The 22,375-nt window shown below is 34.8% G+C and overlaps 2 protein-coding genes across 2 annotated transcripts; both read right to left on the bottom strand.

Moving 5' to 3' along the window:
- Positions 1–9,065: 9,065 nt before the first annotated feature.
- LOC127094660 (uncharacterized) lies at positions 9,066–15,762 on the bottom strand. Its single transcript, XM_051033466.1, has 5 exons — positions 14,911–15,762; positions 14,343–14,447; positions 11,226–11,313; positions 9,261–9,499; positions 9,066–9,164 (listed from the first exon to the last, which is right to left on the bottom strand). The coding sequence occupies exons 1-5, from the start codon at positions 15,760–15,762 to the stop codon at positions 9,066–9,068; spliced, it is 1,383 nt and encodes a 460-aa protein (XP_050889423.1).
- A 3,301-nt stretch (positions 15,763–19,063) lies between these two features.
- LOC127094659 (uncharacterized) lies at positions 19,064–19,492 on the bottom strand. Its single transcript, XM_051033465.1, has one exon. It carries the CDS (start codon positions 19,490–19,492, stop codon positions 19,064–19,066), a length of 429 nt encoding a protein of 142 aa, XP_050889422.1.
- Between the last annotated feature and the right edge of the window lie 2,883 nt (positions 19,493–22,375).

The following is a 22,375-nucleotide window of genomic DNA, read 5'->3' as shown; positions in this document are numbered from 1 at the left end:
GGAAGGGATTGTATCTTCTATCAAGTGTTTCAAATGTGACGAGTTGGATCACCATGCTAATGAGTGCAATAATAATATTCTGATGTGCTTTAATTATGGCAAGACAAATCACTGTACTGTAGATTGTAGGATTAATAAGCCAATTTGTCATAACTGTGGTGAGCACGATCATATCAGTACTAATTGTTAGAAGCCAAAGAAGGCATAATCTGGAGGAAAGGTCTTTGCTTTGCTGGGACAAAGATTACTAATGTTGGCTGTTTGATTCGCGGTACGTGTTTCATAATTAGTATTCCTTTGATTGATTTTATTGACACGGGTGCAACATATTCGTTTGTCTCGATTGATTATGCTCAGAGGTTGGGTTTGAAATTGTCTTCTTTGGATGGGAATATGATTATCGATACCCCGACTCTAGGTCCAGTAACCACTTCATAGGTTTGTTTGAATTGTCTGCTTAGTATTTATGGTAAGAGTTTTTGGTATGGATTTAGTATGTCTACCTTTGAGGAATCTCGATTATATCCTCGGAATGAACTGGTTGGAGTTCATTCATGTTCATATAAACTATTTTTACAAGATGATGTAATTTCCAGAGTTTGATGCTAGTGATGAGTTGTTCATGTCGGCTAAGAAAGTGAATGAGTTTGTAAAGGATGTTGCTGCAATGTTTATGATATTAGTTTCTATGAAGGAAGAAAGTAAAGATATGTTGGACGGGTTACCAGGGGTGAGTGATTTTTCATAGGTATTTCCAAACGATATTAGTGATTTTCTGCCAGAGCACGAAGTTGAGTTTACTATAGACTTAGTACCTTGTATTAGTCCTATATCGATGGCTCCTTATTATATGTCTGCTTCACAGTTGAGTGGATTGAATAAGCAACTAGAAGATCTACTTGAAAAGAAGTTTGTTCATCGGTGTTGTTAGGGAAGAAGAAGGACAGTGGTGTGAGGCTATATGTTGACTACTAACAACTGAATAAGGTGACGATCAAGAAAAAGTATCCACTTCCGAGGATTGATGATTTGATGGATTGGTTGATAGCTGCTTGTGTGTTTAGCAAGATAGATTTACGTTCGGGTTATCATCAGATTCGTGTGAAGCTTGAAGATATTCCAAAGACTGCTTTCAGAACGAGGTATGGGCATTATGAGTATTTGGTAATGTCGTTTGGTGTGTCTGGAGTGTTCATGGAATACATGAATAGAATCTTTCATCCATATTTAGACCAGTTCATGGTTATGTTTATAGATGACATCTTGATACATTCAAAGTATGATTAAGAGCATGTATAACATCTGAGAATTGTATTGCAAACATTGAAAGAGAACCAGTTGTGCACAAAGTTATCCAAGTGCGAGTTCTGGTAAATAGAAGTGAGTTTCCTTGGTCATGTGATTTCTAGTGGTGGTATAGTTATGGATCCATTGAAGATAGATGTTGTTTTACAATGGGAGACTCTAAAGTCTGCCACTGAAATTAGAAGTTTTCTTGGATTGGTTAGTAACTACGGGAAGCTCATAGAAGTATTTTCAAATTTAGTGTTGCCTTTTACTCAGTTGACTCGAAAGGGTCAAGCATATGTTTGGAATATGCATTGTGAAGAGAGTTTCCAAGAACTCAAGAAAAAGTTGACGTTCGCTCCAGTTTTAATTTTTCCGAATCCAAGTGAATCCTTTGTTGTGTATTATGAAGCTTCGAAGATGGGTCTAGGTGGGTGTTGATTCAGAATGGTCAGGTTGTGGCTTACGCTTCTAGATAGTTAAGAGTTTATGAGATGAATTATCCTATGCATGATCTTGAGTTGGCAGTAGTGGTATTTATGTTGAAGGTTTAGAGACATTATCTGTTTGGCTCCAGATTTGAGGTGTTCAGTGATCACAAGAGTTTAAAATACTTATTTTATTAGAAGAAATTGAATATGAGGAAGAGAAGATGGTTTGAGTTTCTAAAAGATTATGATTTTGGCTCAAGTTACCATCCGGGTAAGGCTAATGTTGTAACTGACGCATTGAGAAGGAAGTCTTTGCATATGTCAATGTTGATGGTTCGAGAGTTAGAGTTGATCGATAAATTCAGAGACATGAGTTTTATATGTGAAAAGACTCCTAACATTGGGTATGTTAAAGTTGACAAGTGGTATTCTTGAAGAGATCAAAAAGGGTTAGAATATCGATGCAGGATTGGTTGGCCAACTTGTGTTAACTTGCCAAGGTAAGGGTGGCGACTTCAAAATTGATAAGAATGGAGTGATGAGGTTCAGAGACAGGGTTTGTGTATCAGATGTACCCGAGCTTAAGAAGAGTATTCTTGAGGAGAGTCATATAAGTGGGTTGAGTATTCAACCTGGTGTCACTAAAATATATCAAGACTTGAAGAAACTATTTTGGTGGCCAATAATGAAAAAGGAAGTAGCTGAGTTTGTCTATGCATGTTTGACTTGTCAAAAGTCGAAGATTGAACATCAGAAGTCATTGGGTCTGATGCAATCGTTGTGAATTCTGGACTAGGAGTGGGATAAAATTTCTATGGATTTCGTGACAAGTTTATCGAAGACGACAAAGGGATGTGATTCTATTTGAGATCAATTATGCTTTGTAGAAGTTAGCTGAGTTGTATATTGAGAAGATTGTTAGTCTGCATGGTATTCCGTCGAGATTTGTGTCGGATAGAGATCTGAGTTTCACGTCGAGATTTTGGCAGAGTTTGCAAGAAGCTTTGGGTACTAAGCTAAAGTTGGGTTCCACTTATCACCCGCTGACTGATGGACAAACAAAGAGGATTATCCCATCCTTGGAGGATTTATTAAGGGCTTGTGTGTTAGAACAAGGAGATGCTTGGAGCTACTTGTCACTGATTGAGTTCAATTACAATAAAAAATTCCATTCAAGTATTGGGATGGCCCCGTTTGAGGCGTTGTATGGAAGAGGGTGTAAGACATGTCTGTGTTGGTATGAATCTAGAGAGACTGTGGTGATTGGACCGAAGATTGTGCAACAAACTTCTGAGAAGATCAAGGTGATCCAAGAGAAGATGAAGCTTCACAGAGTTGCCAAAAGAGTTACAATGATAAGAGGAGTAAAACACTTGAGTTCCAAGAGGGAGACCATGTGGTTTTTAGAGTTACTCCAGTAACCAGTGTCAATCAAGCTTTGAAGTCTCAAAAGCTTGACCATATTTTGTTGGTCCATACCAGATCTTGTAGAGGATAAGAGAGGTTGCCTATCAGATTGCCTTGCCACCACCACTTGTTAATCTTCATGATGTGTTCCATGTGTCTCAGTTGAGGATATACATTATGGATATATCTCATATTACCCAAGTGGACAATATACAGGTGAGAGAGAACCTGACTGTTGAGACATCGCCCATGTGAATAGAGGATCAGGAAGTGAAGCAGTTATGTGGTAAGGTGATTAACTTGGTGAATATACTATGGGGAGGACCAGTTGGTGAAAGTATAACTTAGGAGCTGGAGAGTCAAATGAGAGAGTCGTATCTGACTCTGTTTCCTTCGGGTAATTTTTTAGGAAATTTTTTTCTAAGTAGGGGAGAGTTGTAACACCCCAAATTTGATTAATTAATTGAATTATGTAGAATTTTATTTTATTTATTGGTATTTTTTAATTATCATTGTGGGATTATGGGGGTAGTATCCTTGGAATAGAGGTATAGAGAGAGTAAGAGGTCGATTTAGTTGTTTAGAAGTTATTAGAGTTTTAATAAATGATTAGAATAAATAGTGTTTTATTAGAATTAATTAAATAAATAGTAAAATGATAGAGTTGTGCCATTTATCGAATTTGGAGAAATAGATGGGAGCAAGGAGTCAGGGAGTTGGGAAATAGTATGAATTAAGAAAACTGAGGGTTAATGAAGTAATTAGAAAGAAATGTGTAGAAAATCCTAAGGATATATTTGAGACAAGTGAAAATTAGGCTAGTTTTCTCAGTACGTGTAAATTGAGAAAAGAGGCAAAAGGGATATAAAGAGCAAAAACTAGGATTTGAAGAGGGAAGCCGTAGAAATTGCTTCATTCATCATTAATTACTAAGAATCTAAGGTAAAGGAGGAGAAAAGGGCTACCAATATAGGTGTATTGCATGAAGGATGGAGAAGAGAGGTCTTTACTCTCTTTAGGGTTATTGGGATCTGATTGATTCTGAATTTTCTTTGAACTTTGATGTTGTTGGTTGTTTTAATGATGAATTTTGTGTGCCCATATGTGTACTATGTTTTTTTTTAGATGTTTATGTTTTTCACCATGTTTGAGGGTTTTGAAGATTTTATGGTAAACATGAATTGATGAGATTAAATGAATTCAATGATGTAATTCTATGATTTAACATGTCCTAATGGTGATATAACATGTGATATAACTTTCTAAGCATTTGGGGATGTTTGGGATTAATTTGGGGAAATTTTGGGGTTGTTGTAGAAGCAAATCGCATTCTGCATTTTTGCAGGTCTGGACATGTTTGCTTAGCGAAGGTGACTTTGCTTAGCGAGAGTTAGCTAACTGGGTTGTTGTGTTTGCTGAAGTAAATGTGACAGGGTGAGGATTCTGGTTTTGTGTGACTTTCTCTTAGCGAGATATGTGTCGCTTAGCGAGCAAAGGCATTTCCCAGTGAGGAGGGACAATGGTGAAATGCTGATTTTTCGTTCCAATTGTTTTCGTTGTAACTTAAGCTTCGTGACTCGGATTGAGGCACGATTTGAAGTAATGAAAAGCTAACACACACAAATATCACATGGTGATGCTTGGTGAAGTGTTTTAATTATAATTATGCACCTATTATTTTTGTTGTTCATTAATGTTATGGCATGGATTGATTGTCGTATATGATAAATGATGTGATGCATAAATGGTGAGATATGTATGAGGATCCTTTTGGTGAACCTTTTTATGATGATACATGTTATTGAGAGTCATGCATCATGGTGTACGGGCTTTGGTACAGTTTTAGTGTGCTCTGGTCCTATGATGGGGATTGGGAGCGAGTATCCGGTTTTAGGTGGGAATCGGTGAAACATTACCTATTATGATAGTAACGATTTGGTGTGCTCTGGTCCTATGATGGGGATCGGGAGTGAGATGAACCTGAGTGTTCATGAATGGTACCTGATGCATGATGAGTCAGTTATGAAGTAAATTTACATACATGATTGCATATGTATTTGATTGTTCATGATGTTGATAATTGGATATGATTATGTGAATGTTGTCGCAATTTGGGTGTAAGAATAAGTTGTTGATGGATGTGTAATGAATTTGTGTTTGTTGTGTATTTTCTACCTTATCATTCTTTACACTGTTTATATTGGTTTGTTGTTTCTCACCCCCTTTTCTTTGATGTTATCCACCATGGACATCTTGCAGATACTCAGGAGTAGAGTTTGCTTCAGTAAATGGAAGTTAACTCTCGGAGTTACTTCATTTAGTTCATCATTATTTTAGAAGTTTTGCTCTGATCCTATAACATCAAGGTTGGAAACGGTTGATTGTTTTATTCAGTTTGTGTTTTGCTAATCGACAGTCGTATGTTATACTCTTGACGTTTGAGCTTATGTTATAATGAGACTGTTGCCGCATTGTTTTAATTTGAATAACGTATTTTATTGAGACTTAATTATTGTGAAGCATGCTTATTTGATGATTTTCACTACGATGATACCATAAGTGAAGGTGAGCTTGCAATTATAGGTATACTAGAATGTTTTACCTTATTTAGGACAATTGTTGTTTTATGATGAGTGACATCTTAAACGTGTGCATTATGTTCAATGCTTGAATTATTTTATGATTTATCTATTACGGTGTTTAGGGTGTTACAACAAGAACTTGGAATAACATGAGTGATGACTTCCTAAAGCAAGTTGGACATATCAAGCGTTTATTTTAACATGGACAATATATGTGAAATGAGTGAATCTAGATAACCTCAACACAGTGTGTCGTTACATGGATGATCTGCTCATCACATGAAGCAATCACAATGCGATTTAGAATATCAAATCCAACATGAACCCTGGATTTAATATGTTTGACTTAGGTTGTCTAATATTTCCTTGGACTTAGTTTGCTATAACCATGAAAGACGTTGTTATTTACTAGAAGAAGTACATTTTGAGACACTGGAGATATTTAATATCCTAAATTGCATCTCAACAAGTACCCTTATGGAAGCAAAACCAAAATTAAGCAAATTTGAGATGACAATGTTGTTGATAGTAACTTATACAGGTAAATGATGGGTTGTTGGAGGTACGCTTTTAAGTCCAAAATCAATATATATCATAATATGGTTATAGTGAAAAAAATTATGCATGAACTTAAATCATCACATATGCAAGTAGTCAAGGACACAATGGACTATGCCATATTCAAACTACCATCCATATTATTTAAAACATTATAATTCTTGTTAAAACCATTAATCTACTTCAACAAAGATAAAATAACTTTATTTTCTTGATAAGTCATATGCTTATCAAACCAATTAAAGAATTGCAATATACTTACCTATTACAAACCACAACCATACAACATGCTACTAGGATTTTCATTAGTTCAAACAGTCGCTAAAGGAGTAGCAAGCCTACAATAGCATTGCAATATTCTCTTCCTTAAATAGGTAAAATAAGAAACATTTTTAGTGACGTAAAATATTTTTGAGGATATTTAACCAATCATCTGCGATGAAGATAAAGTGAAATTGGAAATAAACAATGAAGATTGAATGACAAAGAATAAAGAGAAAGCTCGACGCTGCAACAATAAAGAATGATTGTTGAACAATTAGTGGTGAAGACCAAATGCGAATTTGGGTACCTGAATTACGGATTGAGAATTTTGTTTTTGGCAAAATACTCTTTTTAGTCCCTTAGGTTTACCTCATGGTTCATTTTAGTCTCTTAAGTTTTAAAAATATCGAATGGAATCTTTAACTCTTAAAGCAGGGCCATATGAGTCTGTTTCTTCTATTTTACTCCAACGACGTTTATGTTTGTACTCGTGGTAGCTGAGTTGGCAAATGAGTTTCTTCTTCTTTGGTTTCCAATTTCTTCTTTGTCTGTTATCTACAATTTTTGTGCCAAGTCAAATTAGGGCTTAGGGTTTATTTCATTCCCATCTCAATTTGATTCTAGAAATTGAAGGTTGTACCAACCATGAACTCTCGTTGTTGTTCATCCATATCAAAACAGAAGAGCATCGAAAGCTTTGATTCCAATATATACACTACTTCCAATTTGCGATGGAAACCTATTTGTCATTGTAGAGACATAGTTGTTCTTCGCAGGGTAACCATTTTTAAGAATTTTTGAAAATAATTATGGGGTTGTCCACATTTTAAGGTAAGCATGTTTGTGAAGATTTCTGGGAATAATTTATGTTTGAACATCAAATTATGTTTGAACTTCAATTTTGATGATTTAAGGGCTATATGCAAGTTGGGTGAGGTTTTTTCGATTGGTTATATAAGAGTGTGACAGATGAGAAGGATCAATTTATGATGAAGCAAAAATGTAGTTTGGAGATATCATTAAAAGAAATTGATGCAGCAAACATGGAGGTTGCAAAACTTAGGTTCACTAACGAGGAAGACAAGATAAATTTGATGGAACTTCAAACTCAAATGAACAAGATGTTGAACTGGAAAAAAATTGGAAGATGATGTTTTTCATTATTTTCTCTGTATTGGTATTTAGAATGTTCTAAGAATATGTATCAATCTCTCTCTATTGTACTAATTTAGATGTTCAATTTGTATCAATTTGAATAAGCTTTAAGTTTGTAACAGAATGGAATCACTCAGTTTGTACCAGCTTGAATGGTATCAATTTGTGGATTGATTTATAACACTGATTTATAGTTGTTGAGTTTTGGAATAATTGTGTTATGGTTTATGGCACTGAATTTTAGAACTTAGTTTGTATCATTCCATTTAAATGTACTGAATGTATACCACTGGTTTATGCTAGTTTGAGTGTATACCAATCAATGTGCACTAATATTATACCAGTTTGAATATATACCATTGATATTATACCAGTCCATATCATACTAGTCCAATTATACCAGTTTGAATATTGAGAAGCGTACACCAATTTAACAAACATAAATTGTTTCATAATTGACATAAAACATTGACATGTTCAATACATATTACAGAGTTGACATTACACATTGACATGTTCAAAATACATGTTCAATAGACATTACATAATTGACATGATTCAAAATGACACTATGCCAACATTATGATAAATATAACCTAACAAAATAGACATCATTGAAAATACAATAAAACCATTCAAATGTTTATTACATGATTCAAAATGATACTATGCAAAAAAAGGTTCAAAATACAATTAAAATTATTTAACAGGCAAGTCACAGTCAAACTAAATGGTCTTCTTTGATGTGGTTCTCTTTGTTGGAGTAGTCCTCCTTGTTGTTGGGCTAACTACATTCTTGGTTGAACCAAATCTAGTGTAATCCCCTAAGAAATAATCATCAACCTTATCTCTAGCTACAAATCTAGCCCTGATTTCCTTAGTCTTGTTGACTCCTTCATTCCACTTCCTTTGTGCCTTTTCCTTTACATCCTTAATCTTCATCCTAGGATTTTTTAAGGAGTTTTAAATCCTCTTTCTCAACCATTTTTTAGTCATCATTTTCACATTATACTATTTGCTACAACTAAGTTTATCATTTTCCTTCCTTAGTTTCCTAGATCCCTCATTTGACAACTTGGCACAACGTGCTTTCCACTCACAACCATATTTACATCTAACCCGTACTTATTTTGTCATTTTTAATGAGCTTAAGGTTTCTACCTGATTGGACAACATATGAAGTTATTGCTTCCTTAAAATCATGTTTGGTACTAAAATACATTCCTACTTCCCGTTTGTAATTTGACATGTTCTTTTGCAACTTGAATATCGGGTACTTCTTTTTTGCAACTCCACTATTATCATTACTCTCACATCCATTTTCCAGCTCTTCAATCTCATTGTCACTCCCTTTAAATTCTTCCTTGTCTTTTTCCCACTTTTATTTATGTTTTTTTATTGTTCCCTCTTCATCCTGTTCATAGGCAATTACATTATCAATTTCATTTTCCTTAAAACCAGCATACTCATCAGAGTCATCCTCAAAAGATATTTCCAAAGCACTATCATAATTGAAGTTGTCATCTTGACTGCCATTAGAACTTACATTGTCATGCACCTAACCACCCACACTTACATCATCATGCACCTCACCACCCATATGCACATCATAATGGTTTTCCACACCAACATTGACATCACCAGCCATTTGAACATCATCAGCTTCCTTTAACTTAGCTTCCTTGAACTCAATTTCCCTTAACTCAGCTTCCTTCAACTCAACTTCCTTCATCTCAACATCCCTACTAATTACTTTTTTAAACATTTTATCAAACAATTCTTCCTCCTCATTTACAATATCATCATTATCTACTTCTATATCATCAACAATACCCTCATAATAATTAGTTTGAGACAAGGTGTGTTGAATATATATATATATATATATATATATATATATATATATATATATATATAATATATATATATATATATATATATATATATATATATATATAATATATATATATATAATATATATATATATATATATATATATATATATATATATATATATATATATATATATATATATATATATATATATATATATATTATATATATATATATATATATATATATATATATATATATATATATATATATATGACACGCCACAAGGGCATAACAAATGTTAGAGTAGTATAAAAAGTATTGAACCTCATAAACCAATGGTTAAGTACAAAATTCTATCTTATCGGTGTAAATCTAGAGCAACCGAGTAATGGAGAATAAGATCGACTCAATTGAAAAAGCACTTAAACCAAAATAGTTTATTTTTAAAAGCACTTTTTGAAACAGCTTAAATGCAAATAACTTATAATTAATCAGAAATAGACAGGACTTAGGGTCACAATCCCCACTCAAGCATCTCTATATGACCGATTTATTTCTACTACAAGAATTTCCGCATGAAAATTAGAAAATAGATTATTATGGACAACACCTGCTTTCGCCAGCGTGTTGTCCTATTTTTAACAAATAATTCGTCAGGTTTCACTTATAGGAATTATTCAGCGAAAGCTCTTTACCATTGCATAGCTATTATAATAAAATATTTCTCAACTTCGTTTGAGCACTTTCGCATCATCGAACTCAGTTGTTTGAAAACCTATTATCAGGTACTGATACGTGTTCTTTCATATTGAAATTGGTACTTGAGAACTCTTTTACTTTTGTAACAAGGGTTGAAAGAAAACTCAGGTTTTTAAAATATACACGCATCAAATTCTCGTAATTAATTTAGTCAATCATATAGATAGTCATGACTTAGATCTCATGACCCTTAGTCCCTAGAGGACTACTTACTCATAGTGAGAGATAAAGCACTGAAAGAGATGTCCACAATTGCAAACATGATTAATCCAATGAATTCATAAAGACGAACAATAATAAGAAATAAGAACTTGATAAAAGAAAGAGTTCTTGAATATATAAAATAAAGCTTTAGATTGAACTGTTCCAATGGAGAGTTTTTAGTACAAACTCTGATAAAAATGCATAAAGGAAATTATACATTAAAAACTGCATAGCTAAACTCATAGCTACCTATGAGTTTTATAACTAATTCTAAAAATGGCACAAAACATTCAGCGTCAATGCCCTTTATAAACATGATAATGTCAAATTGGAAGGTGTAGAGGTCTCAAATCAGCAAAAAATCAAACCAGAAAAGGAAATAAGTGACCCAAAACACGTCTGCCTGCAATGGCCCATAACACGTGCTACGGGTGCCCGTAATATGCCACTGCCACGACACTGGTTAAAGAATTGAGAAGGGGGGTTTTTGTTATGCTGCTATGATCTGTATCATGTGCTACTGGTGCCCATGGAAACTCCTTGGGTCTTGACTTTAAAAATAGAGTTTGTATCCCTTGACGTTAGTTTTCATTTTTCGTCGGTCCCACATCATTCCGAGTTATGACGCTCTAGGTGTGATCAAAATACCACATGTCTATCATGATGTGAAGTATGCTAAAAAATATATTTTATGAATCCTTCTGACAATTTATTGCGTTCTTTTTTCGACCATTTCTTTTACTTCCTCCAACTGGAGATTTCTCCAAAATGTCATTTTCGCTCCGTTTATCTTTCTTTTGATCCCTATTTTCTTTGATGCTCATCAGACCCTAGAATTCACAATAAAACACAAACTAAAGCATAAAACATGACAAATGAAAGGAAATCAAACAAAGTGTTATAAAATGTTAAACGAAAACTTATAGAAAGAACGATGTAAATACCACTTATCAAACTCCCCCAAACTTAGACAATTGCTTATCCTTAAGCAACAGAGCTTGCATTCATGATTTTTCGGATCAAGCAATCACATTATGACAAAGCATACAGAAACAAGGTCAATAGTACTCATACGTGAGTCTTTATTCTGATAGGCTAGACGTAGTTCTTTTTGTAATCATCCATCAACAAAGGTATTACAAGAACACTAGCCGTGGTAAAACCACATACTTAAGTCTCCCTTTCATACACCTCTCTAACTATGCTTTGGGCTTAAGTCTCTTTTTTTTCATCCCTTTTTCATTTGGAAAATCATATTAAGGCATTTGCAATTATTGTTTCCCTCACATGCACAAGATCGATCAATAATTTTTTTCTAGGCACCTTTTATTATATTTTAAATTGGCATTTATTGGTCGACTTTGGGATGACAATTGAGACTCAACCACTGTTAGGCTAAATAATTGGGTGAAGGTTACCCAACTTAGAAGGTCTAGTTATCTTTATTGCCCTTTTCATCATTTTTTGGTGCCCAAATTATTTTTTTCTCAACCAACCATACATAGATGCAAGTCTTTTTAATTATGTAAGACTATTAATATAAACCAATTAGGATATACTTCCTAGAGTCAAGTACTATGGTACAAATCTATATGTCGGACTTGCGTCCTTACTCCGGGAGACCTAAGGTGTTTGGGTCATACCTAAGTTTTCAAAATTTCCCAGTGCTCGTAGTCCTAGCCTTTCTTCCCTCAGACTATATATACTTTTTCACCTTCCCCACAACTTGACCTTGTCTTTAAAAAATTTAACGGTCTTAGTATTGGCAAAACTACGAAAAGTAGGTCTTACTGAATCAATCAAACTAGAAAACTAGAAAACTAGAAAGAAACATTGTTAGAAGATATGCCAAGATCTAGAGGGGGGAGGGGTGAATAGATCATAAGTTAAAACTTGAACCAAAATTGGTTTTGAAAAAGTTTATAACGCGGAAGGAAGTTTCAAATTTTTCTCGGATCAAAAATCGTCTAACTGAACCTACTATCGAAAAGCTCGTATATGCGTATAGGTGTCAATGAAATGATAATAATCCATAAGTCAATAAAAAACAGTTAAACATAACTAGTTGATTACAATACAATAGGAAAAGTTTATCTCCAATGAACAAAACACAAAAAAATTAAGTCAAGCAATTTGTCAAACACTTAATATGCGATCAACATTGTTTGGAACTTTATGTAGTGTTTGTTGTTCTTAGAAATCCAATCACAACCAATTGTTTTATGATCTACACAACAACACAAATTTCAAAATGCATTCAAAATAATGATCCAAACAATATTGATCAAACGATCAATGCAATCGATAATTTGCAAACCCAAAGAATAGCATAAAGTCACTATAAGCATATAAATTGACATACATCAATTAGACATTTTAGAAGTGAACATTCTTGAACTATCTTATACATCAAGAATATCAATCATTTGGAACATAAACAACATGCAAAAGGAAAAGCTTATACATAAAAGGGAAAAATGAAACGATAGTACCTTATTTATGAATTGATGAAGAATGCACTCTTATGTAATATAACTTCCAAAGAAGGTTACAGAAACAAAATATATATAAAGTGCATGCAACAAATTTAGACAAGATTTGAGACGTCAAGAATCCCTAATTCCCTTTGAATTTTTAAAAACGGTTCAGTCGCAATTGGTTTTGTAAAGATATCCGCAAGTTGATTTTTACTATCAACATGCTCAGATACGACGTCTCCTTTCTCAACATGATCGTGTAGGAAGTGGTGACGAATTTCAATATGCTTAGTGTGAGTATGTAGCACTGGATTTTTGGTTAGATTAATAGCACTAGTGTTGTCGCACATAATAGGAATATGTTGTAGTTTAATATCAAAATAAGTAGTTGTTGTTTAAGCCACGAAATTTGAGAACAAAAACTACCGGATGCTACGTACTCCTCCTCAGTAGTTGAAAAAGCAACGGAAACCTATTTCTTGCTATGCCAAATAACTAAGGAATTTGAAAACATGTGACAAGTTCCACTAGTACTCTTCCTATCCGATTTGCAACCGGAAAAATCGGAATCGGTATAACCAACCAAATTACAATCACTTCCCTTGGAATACCAAAGCCCATACTTATAAGTACCTAAGAATGTGTTTAATGGCTTTTAAATACGATTCCTTAGGAGCTGATTGATAACGGGCACACATACAGACGCTAAACATAATATCTAGCCTAGATGCAGTGAGATATAGAAGATAACCAATCATACCTCTATACTTATTCACATCAACATCCTTACTATTTTCATTCCTTTACAAGTTACCGTTTGTAGGAATCAAAGTGTTAATCGATTTTGCATATTCCATGCCAAATATTTGTAGAAAGTCATTGGAATATTTGGTTTGACAAACGAATGTGCCTTCATTGAGTTGCTTGATTTGAATACCTAGGAAGTAATTCAACTCCCCCATAAGGCTCATATTAAACTCCCCCTGCATAAGCTTAGAAAACTCCTATATAAGTTGCATGTTAGTGGATCCAAAAGTGATATCATCAACATAAACTTAAACTCTTTGAAGCAAGCACACACAATGAAAAACTAACCAGGTAAAGAGAGAACTTCCATACAAAGTTAAAGTTGAAAATATATTAGCTCATCGTACGAATGGCAGAGGATTCACATGCCTTCGACAAGGAAGTTTCAAATGAAAGTTTGAATAAATGAAAAACATGCCACAAACTCTTTAGACAATAATGATCTTACCAATTTCCTTTGTGTCAAAGTACTTGAAAGTGTGATTAATAATGCATCCAAGAAGATTATTTATTTGATGATCATTGGAGATTCTCTAAGTCAAAAGAAAATCCTTCACTGCTGCTGGACTTTCAACCTTCCCCTTTTCGCAATTGTTATCTTCTTCTTTCTCATGTTCCACCGCTTTAGGATGATCAATTGCTTTTTTCTGTTTCTTTAAGAATATCTTGTGAAGATATACCTATATCATGAAAAGAAACACATATCCCGAAATTTCTCAGATAAAACATTAATAGTAATCAACACACTTTTACCAATTAAAGAACACTAGATATTGATTTCTTTTGGTCACACAACCATTCTTCCTTGCCATAAAGTCAACAAAATAAGGATATGTAACACGTCACATGTCTTGAGCATCCACAAACAAGATCCCATACTCTCTTCATAGACCGCAAGACATTTATCCTGTAAAATCAACAACAAATGCTAGGTACCCGACCTTCATTGGATCCTCGGGGGTGAGTGAAAACAAGGTTGCATTTGGGCAACAATTGAAAGGCTCCTTTAGGAACTAAAAGTTTCCTAAGTTTTCATTTTTCGATAGTATGACCTTTCTTGCAACAATAGAGACAAGAAAAGTTATGATGAGATGTGTTTTTGCTATTAGACCCCCTTTTAACAAATTTATGCTTCTTATATACATGGTTTAAAGACCCTTCATACTTTGATGGATCAATAGTAAATGCAATCTTTGGTTGTAAGACTTTGTCTAATTTGACTTGAAGAGCATTTATCTCTTTTTTCCAATCATGATAAGATTCACAACCAAACTTTGAAGGTTTTTCATCTTCATTATTGTCACTTTGAATATCTATCGTAGATCTCTTAATAGCTTCTAACTTCCTTTTGAATTCTAACATTTTATCTTCTAAGTGTAAAAAGAATTTTTCATGTGAAGCTAATTTTTTAAAAGCTTTTAAGGCCTTTCTATGAAGATATTCAAAGGCTTTTTGTAATTTAAGATAAGATAAGTAATTAATAGTTTCAAGCTTATAAAGACTTACATTTTTCTTCTTCTTTCTATTTTCCTTGAGGCAAATCCAGGTCGATTCTACACTTGAAGTGGAGCTTTCATCACTTGAGGAATCACTTGCACTCTCCCAAGTACCATATGCTCTTCTAGACTTGCTAGACTTATTGTGATGCCCTTTCTCTTTTTTCTTTTTCTTAATCTTAGGAAATTCTAGTCTATAGTGACCAAATTCTCCATAATTATAGCACAAACTTCTAAGTTTACCTTTCTTGTTCTCATCTTCTCTTGAGGCTTTTGCAACCCTTCCAAACTTGGTTAAGTTCTTGTCGGAGTGCTTGACTCCATTCTTCCTTATATAACTTTGGTATCTTTTGACAAAAAAACCCAATCTCTTTATCATCAGGGTTGGAGTGTTTAACTCCATTTTCCCATATGTATCTATTGTACATTTTGACGAATAACCCCATATCTTCATCATCAGAATCATTATCAATTCTTGTTTCACAATCACTTTGCTCATTGTTTATGGACCTTGAGCTTGAAGTCTTTGGAGCAATAGACTTCCTCACTTCCTCCTTGTCTTTACCTTTCTCGTTCTTCATCTTCTTTTCATACTCTTTTTCATGTTTTTCCAAGCAAGTGAGTTATTGGTCATGTTCTTCCAATTTCCCAAACAAAGTTATGAGATCAAGTACTTTAAGATCACTGCATCTTTGATTGCGGTGACTTTGGGTTTCCATTCCCTATTAAGACATATCAAAACATTATTAGTAGAAATATCATTGGAAATAGGCTTACCTAGGGCATTCAACCGGTTAAGAAGATGTGTGAATCTCTTTTGCATGTCGACAATGGTTTCACCATGCTTCATACAAAAGAGTTCAAACTCTTGATTCAATATGTTGACTCTAGCTTGTTTGACCTCATTAGTTCCCTCATGGGCAACTTCTAATGCGTCCTACATAGCCTTGGTGGTTTCACAATGGGAGACACGATAATACTCATCAACACCTAATACGGATATGCAAATATTTTGTGCCTTCCAATCATATGACCACAACTTCTTATCACTATCATCCCATTGACCTTCCAGTTTTAGTATGATGACGCCTTCACCATTGGTCATTATAATTTAGTTAGACCATCGATGATAGCGTCCCATACACCCTTATCAATGGAGGTTATATGGACACGCATACAAGCTTTCCAATAGCCATAATTCTCACCGGTAAAAATAGGTGCTCTATTATACGCCCCTTTAGGTTCGATAGCCATTATATAATAAGCAAATCTTAAGCACAGAATGAATCGGAACTCTTAATACTACTTTTTAGACGATAGGCCAAGATCTATAAGGGGAGGTGAATAGATCATAAGTTAAAACTTGAACCAAAATTGGTTTTGAAAAATTTTATAGTGCAAAAGCAAGTTTCACATTTTTCCCGGATCAAAAATCGTCTAACCGAACCTACTATCGAAAAGCTCAGATATGTGTAGAGGTGTCAATGCAATGATAATAATCCATAAGTTCATCAACAACAATTAAACACAACTAGTTGAATACAATACAATAGGAAAAGTTTATCTCCAATGAACAAAACACCCACAAAATTAAGTCAAGCAATTTGTCGAACACTTAGTGTACGATCAACAATGTTTGGAACTTTATGTAGTGTTTGTTGTTCTTAGAAATCCAATCACAACCAAATGGTTCGTGATCTACACAACAACTCAAATTTCAAAATGCATTCAAAATAATGATCCAAACAATATTGATCAAACGACTAATGTAATCGACAATTTGAAAAAAAAAAGATAGAGAAAGATAGAGAGAGAGAGAGAGATAGATAGAGAGAGAGAGAGAGTACACAAGGATTTGTTTAGGCAGTTCCCCAATCGACCTCACTATGTGTACGTGTGCCCTCAATTTGAATTCGAATTGAGATATTATAATAAATCTTACTTTGAAAAATATGTGTATACAAGAGATGAAGAAATCAAACTCTATAAACCCAGTTTGATGTTGACTCTACCACCTCCAAAACCCTTGATCAAAGATTAATCAAGTAACCAACAATGTCGCTTCAATTCACATGTTCTTGTTACTTCCTTGCGAGGAACTCCTTGTCCCAAGGCTTTCACCCCGGTTGAATTAATCCCAAGCGCACACTTATTGAAACGCAAGATTTGCCAACATGATCCACCGTCTCACGTTACTCACTTGCAAGGCACCCCTTATCCCAAGGCTTTTACTCAATCAGATCCGAATTGCACAATCTTGTCCAAAACCTTTAAACCCTAAGAGATCTTGAAGGAAAACCCCGACTCGGTTTTCTAATTTGAATCCCTCAAAGTTTCTCAACCCAATATTCTCTGTACAACAAACCTAATTAGCATTATTAACCCTAATCTAGATGGCACCCAATCAAAAAATGATTATGTGTAGTTTGATGTGTGTATACATAAATGAAGTTTAAGATGATGAGAATGCTTTGAAATCTTGGATTCATGTAGGTTTTACTCACTCTAGAAACCTTCATGGAGAATGATGCATGTATGAGGTATTTATATACATGAGTGATTTAAGGAAAAAAGGAATGCAAAGGACTTGGAAAAATTATGAATTTTTGAAAAAAATCATCGCATAGGTCGACCTATGAAAGTTACGTTTTGAGCTATTTGATGTATATATCGACCTGTCTAAGGTCATGTGTCAACCTATAAATGTCATGCGCTCCCTATGTGTCGACCTGAAGAGTCGACACATGAAATAGAAGCTACAAGCTTTAATACTACAACATGGGTATCGGCCTATGGAATGCATATGTCAACCTATAGTCAAGAAAATTCATCTATAGGTCGACCTAAGATGTATGCGTCAACATATAGGTCGACTTGTAGACGTTTGTGTTGACTTGTACTGGCATTTTTCATAAAAATTGATTTTCTATGCATGAGACCTTTTCTAAGTTGTTTACAAATGCGTATATGCTTCCTAATGCTATGATGCACACAAAGAATCAGAGGATACCGTCCAATATACATTAACACTAAAGTATCCTAGTTTTGACATTATACAAAACATATTTAACGGAAGTTGCACTCACAAACATGAACATAAAAGTGCAAGAAAATAAATAAGTACCCCCCCCCCCCCCTCAAACTTGCATAAAATATCATCCTCAATGTTGTGGCCCAAGAAAGCGGGAATAGAACTCACAAGAATCTCACTTAGGAGGTGGAAACTGCAACATGAGTTGTTGCATCATTGCTTGGACATCAGCCAAGACTACCCTTTGTCTTGTTTGCTCCTCCTTCATGATATTTTTATTAACTAGAAGAGAAAATAAAACAACAAGAAAACAAATTAGTGGAAAAAGCATGGGTTTCTTCCCACGAAGCTCTTTGTTTAAGGTCATTTAGCTCGACCATATACACACTTAACTTAAGAGGATGCTTCCTTCAAATTGGAATCCTTAGCACGTCCATTAGCCATTAAAAGGATCCAATTCACTCTAGACATCCATGCCATACAACCTTCTTCTCTTCTCCTCCTTCTATGAGGAGGTTCATACTTTTGGTCCAGTTTTTAATAGACTTTCTCTTTCACTTTCTTTTTCCCCTTAGACTCATTCTTATTTGGCCTTATACGGGCCTTATTGTCCTTCGACTTACCATCTTCCTTAAAAGGCACATCACTTCCTTGGTTAGTGGGTATATAATTGTCCCCTAAGGGTCCTTCAAAACCCTTAGCTTGGGTATCAATTTTCTCAACCTTAGTATCATCATGTAACCTATTACTAACTTAGCGGTCAAGGAGCTTATGGTGGTTTTTCTTGAACACAACTGCTTAACAAATCAACCAAACAATAAGAGTCACTTAAGGAAGGGTTCTTCAACAACTTTGCTAAAATGTATTCAATCTTCTCATCTCCTACCTCAAAGGTCAACTTCCCTTTGTTGACATCTATGATGACCCCCACCGTAGCTAAGAAGGGCCTTCCTAAAACTATAGGGATTTGACAATCTTCATCGATATCCATAATGATAAAGTCAACCGACACATAATACTCTCCCAAACTTACCGGAACATCCTCTAACACACATATGGGATACATAACCGATATATCGGCCAGTTGCAAAGACACATTGGTAGGTTTCAAGTCTACCATGTCCAATTTCTTAAAAACGGACAAAGTCATTAGGCTAACACTAGCTCCTAAATCAAATAGAGCACCCTCGAAGTCCATGGTACCTATATGACACGGGATAGAGAAACTTCCCAGATCTTTTAGCTTAGGGATAACCATGTTTTCAATCATGACACTACTATAAAGGGTCATGGACATACTTTCATGGTCCTCTAACTTTCTTTTGTTGGAAAGGATCTCTTTCAAGAATTTGGCATATGAGGGCATTTGGGTTAGCACATCGGTGAAAGGCACATTGAGGTGGATCTTCTTGATAAGTTCCATAAACTTTTTAATTGGGCTTCCACCTTGGCTTTCACAAGCCTTAATGGGAAAGTTACAATAGGTTTGTTGGTAGGAGGAATAACATAGGGTGCTTCCTTCTCGACCTCTTCAACAACCTCTTTTTCAGGCGGTGTTTGCATACTAACTTCAACCTCAATCTCTCTAGAACTAGAACTACCCACTTCTTTACCATTACGCGTTGTCACGATATTCAAATGTCCCTTAGGATTTTGTTCGGGCTGCTCCGGAAATGATCCGGGAGGGATGGGAGAAACGGCTTGTTGTCGTGTTACTTGGGAGTTTGCGTCTCTAACATATTGGTATGAGTGACAACATTATCTATCTTAGTGGTCAATTGTCTAAGCGTCTCATTCGCGAGGAGGTTTTGGTTTCTAAACTCATTGTTTTGACGGGTTTATGTCAAAATGAAATTCTCCATCATAAGTTCAAGATTAGACTTCTTAGGTTCGGGTTGTATAGCCTTTTGGAAACCCGGAGGTCCCATGGCTTGTTACTGTTGTTGTTCTTATAAGAGAAGTTAAGGTGATCATGCCACCTCGGATTGTAGGTGTTAGAATAAGGGTTGTTCCTTTGGTTATTATTCACAAATTTGGCATTCTGTTGGATAGATCATCCCATGAGGATCATTTGACAATCTCTATCAGTATGCCGATTAACTCTTCATATCTCACAGTAGAGTGTGATGGGGGAAATCGAAGCAATATGGGATGGAATAGTAGGTGTGAAAGGTGCGATACTTAGACTTTCTATCTTTTGGTAAAGATCGTACCTTAGTGTTCATGTGATCAAACACATTAACCTTATACACACCACCAGTTTTGGTAGTAGCCTTAGCGACGACTTATCGTGTGCTTCCTCAAGAATGTCAGCTATTGGTCATTTCCTCTATAAGATTATAGGTCACATCTTGCGGACTATTCATAAGGGCTCCTCCAGAAGCCGCATTAAGTGTCATCCTTGTGGAATAAAGGAGATTATTATAGAAGGTGTGGATTGTCATCCATTTTTTGAGCCCATGGAAATGGAAAAGCCTTAACAAGTCCTTAAAATGCTCCCATGTGTTAAACAAAGATCCCCCTTTTCTGGCCTAACATTATTTATCTTGTTCCTAACTTGGGTCGTCTTACTCGGCGGAAAGTACCACGCGAGAAAAATAACTTTCAATTGAGCCCAAGAAGTGATGGAATTAACGGGAAAGGATTAGAGAAAAGTCAGTGCACAGAATCTCAGAGAGAAGAAAAATAGTCTTAGGGGAATAATGTTCTGGTCCACGCCATTGACAGATGTAAGCTTGGCTTCTCCGAAGGTTACCCTACAAATTGTTCCCGTTGGACCATACCTATCAATGAAGGTTTAGGCTCGAAATTATTTGCCTCAATAGGTGGGTGCACAATACTGAAGTTCGTCTCCTCTTCCGTAGGGATCACATAATCTTTTAAAGGCGTCGTATCAACAATAGGTGTAACCATTATGGGTTGTATTTAAGTTCAACACCTTTCTCGTAAGAAACCCTCGACCTCTTCAACAGGTTCAACTGAATTATCAGTAGAACATGTTCTTCACATACAAAAGTAGCTGGAGAACTTCAGCAGAAAAATAAAACTCTAGTCTCTATGATGATCAGGCAGAATTTCAATATTAATACAATTGGTTCCCGACAATGGCACCAAAAACTTGACATGCCACAAAGTGTGTGACAAATGTCAAAGTAGTATAAAAATTATCGAACCTCAAAGACCAATGGTTAAGTACCAAATTCTATCTTATCAGTGTAAAGATAGACCAACCTAGTAATGGAGAATAAGATCGACTCAAGTGAAAAATCACTGAAATCAAAGCAATTTATTTTCAAAAGCATTTTTTGAAATAACTTAGATGCAAATAACTTATAATTAATCAGAAATAAATAGGACTTAGGGTCACAATCCCCATTCAAACATTTCTATATGACCGATTTATTTCTACTACGACAAATTCAGCGCGAAATATAGAAGATATGGACAACACCTGCTTTCGCCAGCGTGTTGTCCTATTTTCAACGAATAATTCGTCAACTTCCGCATTCGAATTATTCGTTGAAAACTCTATACCATTGCATAGCTATTGTAATGAAACATTTCTCAACTTCGTTCGAGCCCTTTCGCGGCATTGAACTCAGTTGTTTGTAAACCTATTATCGTGTATTGATATGGGTCCTTTTAAATCAGAATTTGTACCTGAGAATTCTTTTACTTTCGTAACAAGGGTTGAAAGAAAACTTAGGATTTTTAATTATATGTGCATTAAATTCTCGTAATTAATTTAGTTAGTCATATAAATAGTCATGAATTAGGTCTCATGACCCTTAGTCCTTAGAGGACTACTCACTCATGGTGAGAAATAAAGCAATAAAAGAGATTTTCACAATCGCAAACATGAATAATCCAATGAATTCTTAAAGAAGAACAATAACAAGAAATAAGAACCTAATAAAAGAAAGAGTACTTGAATATATAAAATAAAGTTTTAGATCCAACTACTCGAATGGAGACTTTTTAGTACAAATTCTAATAAATACGTGTAAAGGAAATTATATGGTAAAAAATGGATACTTAAACTCACAACTACCTATGAGTCTTATAACTTGTTCTAAACATG

Source organism: Lathyrus oleraceus, chromosome 6, assembly GCF_024323335.1.
Source record: "Lathyrus oleraceus cultivar Zhongwan6 chromosome 6, CAAS_Psat_ZW6_1.0, whole genome shotgun sequence".
Lineage (NCBI taxonomy): Eukaryota > Viridiplantae > Streptophyta > Magnoliopsida > Fabales > Fabaceae > Lathyrus > Lathyrus oleraceus.
This window is presented reverse-complemented; position numbering and strand designations above follow the sequence as displayed.